This window comes from Tupaia chinensis, unplaced genomic scaffold, assembly GCF_000334495.1.
Source record: "Tupaia chinensis unplaced genomic scaffold, TupChi_1.0 Scaffold000248_2, whole genome shotgun sequence".
NCBI classification, from domain to species: Eukaryota; Metazoa; Chordata; class Mammalia; order Scandentia; family Tupaiidae; genus Tupaia; species Tupaia belangeri.
In genome coordinates this window covers 2,967,030-2,971,539 of record NW_006159727.1, presented here as the reverse complement: position 1 = coordinate 2,971,539, position 4,510 = coordinate 2,967,030, and the positions used below count along the sequence as shown (strand labels likewise).

The following is a 4,510-nucleotide window of genomic DNA, read 5'->3' as shown; positions in this document are numbered from 1 at the left end:
CAGGTAAAGCATTTCACTGTAATTTTCTACCTTCTCTACCATTTTTAATTTTCAAATTTTTATTTGTCCTGTGAGTCCATGAAATCCATAAAATTAAAGAACACAAGTAAAAATGTAAAAAATTTAAAAACTGAAAAAAATTAAGTTTATATCTTAAATTAAAAAACCAAAATGAAAACTGTAAATCAAATATTTTCATCTATATACTAAATAATAATGAATATAGTTTCTTTTCTAAACATCTTTACGAACTTTCAAATTTTTGAGCCTCTTCCTTTTATCTATTATTTTCTTTATAATAATCTACATACATGAAAAAACAGTAAGAGGAAAAAATACTTAGGGTAAAAATCTACGATTTTTATTGGAACCAGCAGATATAATGGTTACACCACAGGACTCCCACATTGTCGACCAAAATTTGAGTCCTGGACCCAGTGGCTTAAAACTCAGGCTGGGTGCATGTGCATCCATGCCCAATGTCCCGAGAAGAGAATGCAGGAGAAAAGACTGCAGCGTGGCCATCCCCCCTGGGGGGGTGATTTTTCACTTTCTGTCTCTCTCTGGTGAGTACATGCACCCTATAGCAAAAATCTCTATAAAAAAAAGAAATCAAAGTATAAAAACTATGAAATCAAACACTGGGATATGAAAAATATGTCAACAATATGGAATTAATTTCTTGCTGGACAAAATATGGCAAAACCAAATTGTTACACTAAATTTTACAAACTAACTGATTCAAATACTAGATGAATTTGAGTCTCTGATCATTACACCTCACCGAATCAAATTTTATAAATTATGATAAGTGCTGGCCTTAGAAAAAGGCTCATTTGTTGCCTAAGAAATTATTAAAGCAGGACAAGTTAAAAGTCTTTTTTCAAGAGCCTCAAGAGAGACAGAACCAGTTACCAGAACTGATTTCTTTTAAATTATGTGCTTTTCATTCCCTGGTACAATAAAGCAGCCCAAAAGAGGCAGGGCACAGAGTCTAAGAAAAGAGGAAGGAAAGACACAGAAAAGATGTCTGTTTGGAAATAGAGTCAGTTAATAAGTCAGTCAACATCCATTGAGTTTCTACAACCATATTGGTAGAATAACTCTCCCAAATTCAAAGGAATGCTGTCATTCACCATAACTTTCTGAAATATAGACAAGACTAATGAGGACTTACTCTAAATGTTTACAGTTAGTAAGATTCTCTTGCATTCGGTGGCCTTAGTTTTAAGGAGTTTTAACTCAATAATGAAGCAAAAGTACTAGAGATAAACATTATAAGCTTTCTGTAGCCTTTTTCCTTCAATTTACATTGCTTTAATTAACCCTTCATCCTTTCATCCTGTGGTCTTTAGAGACAGGAAAGGCAAAGGATTTCAATCTCTTTAGGATTTTAAAACCCACAAAGTATTCCTTTGTCTTGCTACTTATTACTCACAAAAGGTCTCTTTCTCACCCATGAATGGTCTCTGACTAAATTCAACATGTATACTTTATTCTTGTTCTTATACTATCAACTTCTTGATAAACTAAGCCCAATCCAAAAATTGGAAAAGTGATTATCAAATGTTTTCACTAAAATCACAAAATGTGATTAACCAGCCAGAGAGCAAATCTGATAAACAGTAACTCCTTCTTATACATAAGAACTACAGTCATCATCTATTGCTTGACAGCACATAAAGCATAGCTACTGTAACGATGATAGTGACCTCGAAGAGCAAATTTCAACAATGGAATTCTATCGCTCTTGTTACATCACAGAAAATACATACCAACAGAACTAGTCATAAAAGGACTCCATCTATTTTGTATTCCTTGTCTTTTAAATTATAAAGTAAATGCTTACCTTTCTTATGTTCTTTCCAGAAACCTTCTAAAAAATAATTTAAACTGTTCTTACCCATCAAAATTTTAAAATTCTGTATATTATACCTTTTGTTTCTGAATTGGTGATAATTTCAATGACTTGTCATTGGAATTCGGGCTCATCATATGTGTCTGAAATAAATTTTAAAAAAGTGTTCTAAAAAAGACTATATATATAAAATATATTTTCATATCCTAAAAATCATTACCATATTTAAGATATCAGAAGTTTCTCCAAGGTTTCCTGAATCCACTGCTACAGAATTTTCTGTTTCTTTCTCTTTAGTCATTTTATCTTGACAATAATCTGAATTATTAAAAGGGAAAAAGAAAATCCAGATTTCAACAAAGATGAAAGGCTTTTGGATAGAAAACAGCAATTATTCTATATAAATTACAAGTATAATTTTAATAAAGATTCTTTAACCTCATATCAAGGGAACTGAACAAATTTACTCATAGTGCTAGCAGGTTTTAAAATCTCTTTCTGAAAATGTGAAACATTTTACACTGATTAAATAACAACTGCTTCACTCCTGTGGACGTGTAAATATTATTCCTTTGGGACAGTACTACCCAGGAATTGAGCACTGTTAATACTAGTCTCAAGAAAGGCCCCAATGTCACAAATCCTCCTGGTATTCATACTCAGGTTAGTCTGCATGTGTGTGGCCAATAAAATAAGGCAGATAGGATTATCCAGTCAATTCTATATCTAAAAGGTTCTTCAAAGCTGCCCCCTCCTTTCCTCTATCTCCACTGCAAATACCTCAGTCAATACAACAGCACCTCTTGTAAAAGGTTCTACAAGCACTATGGATACCATTTAGTCTGGCTTCCCTACAATCCACACAGGGCAGAAGTGATCATCTTAAAATGTAAATTGGATTGGAACACACCAATCCACTTTTAAAACTAATGGCTTTCAATTGCATTTAAGAAAAACATTCAAATCAAATAGGTCTCACAAAGCCTATAAAACCATGAACAACTCCTCATTGCCTCTTCCTCTAGCAGCATCTTGTCCTGCCTTTTTCTTTACTTTCTAGTCCCAATGGTCATGTCTCCTTGTAAACAGCCTCTAAACCTTTGCCTGTGTTATTTGATTTTCCTTGAATATACGCATTCTCTCTCCTTGTGTGGCTAATTCTTTATCCTTTATGTGTTAGCTTAAATGGCACCTTTTCAGAAAGACTTTTCCTGACTCCCTTTCTTCCATTACAGAAGTTGAAATCTATGAAAGATTTAGAAAAAGTCACATTACATGCCAGATAAAACTTTTGGAATACTTCATTCTTTTTTATTTTATAATTTCTTATTTACATTTTGATGTTGTACATCTTTATGGCACACAATATGGCTTTTCAAAATATGCATGTGTTGGGACAAGCAATTAGCGTAATGGCTATGTCACTGAACTCCCATGTAGTTGACCGCGGTTTGAGTCCTGGACCCGGTGGCTTAAACTCATGCCGGGTGCGTGTGTATGCATGCCCAAGATCCCAAGAGGAGAATGGAGAAGAAGGGATGGTGGCATGGCCCCCCCCCCCCGGGGGGGGTGATTTCCTGCTTTCTGTCTCTCTGTCTCTCTCTGTCTTTCTGGCGAATGCATGTGCCCTATAGCAAAAACCTCTCAAAAAAAAAATGCATGTGGTATGTGATAATAAAATAAAAGATATTACCATATACATCATTTTCAAATAAGAAACTTACATTCTTGGGTCTGCTAAATGCTTTTTCTCTGAGTCCTTCACAATATCCACCCCCCAAATCAACCATACAGTCTCTGGTATCTATACACTCCCTCTCTGCTTTTACGTCTTTGAATCCTTCAATTTAGGCCACAGAATGCAGAAGTTCGGTATGTACAGTGTTCGTCTTTAATAGTTTGGCTTATTTCACTTAGCAATAATTACATCTTATTTTTAGTAAATAGTCACAAAAAGAAAAGGACGGCTTTTCCTTTTGATCTAGCTGCAAAACTATAACTATTTGAATTCACATTCAAATCTCTTACAGTGGGGAACAATTTTCCCCAAACTAAAAACTTCTCTCTCCCTCATACACACTGTTTTTTTTTTTTTCATATCCAGGGTTGAAAAGCATCATGAGACATTGATTCTTCTTATTATTTATCTTATTTATTATTGTTTTTGTAATTTGATCAGAGAAAGACAGAGAGAGAAAGGGAAAGTGAGGAAAGCAAGCCACCAAGTCCAGGATCTGAACCGTGGTCGACAATGTGGGAGTCCAGTGCCCTAATCACCATGCCACCTTTGGCCCAAGACATTAATTCTTATTTCAAAAGGAACACAAACACTGAGACCCAATGTAGGAAATCAGCTCAGCATCAAGGTCCTAGTTATAGATAATATTCTACTCCCATTGACCACAATTCTTGCCTGAGTTCCCAATCTTTTAGTACTTCAATCTTGTTACTAGATTCCTGAACTTGGAGTCACTTAAAAGTATGTGTGCCGTGGTTTTTACTCCTTGATGCTCAGGTTTATCTTCTTAATTCCATACCCACTGCTCACTCTGATTTTTCAGTCCTGGCTTCTTGCCCTGTCTCTGTCACCTAAGCATATGCCCTACAGTAAGTAACACAGAGACACTTCTAAAAGAATCAAATGTCTGTACA

General features: G+C 34.9%; 1 protein-coding gene across 1 annotated transcript in view; it reads right to left on the bottom strand.

The window, feature by feature from the left end:
- RPGR (retinitis pigmentosa GTPase regulator) overlaps positions 1-4,510 on the bottom strand; it is a 52,271-nt gene that overhangs the window by 22,424 nt on the left and 25,337 nt on the right. Inside the window, 2 exon segments of the mRNA XM_014587948.2 lie at positions 1,936-2,001; positions 2,079-2,176. Of these exon segments, the coding sequence (XP_014443434.1) occupies positions 1,936-2,001; positions 2,079-2,176 (164 nt within the window).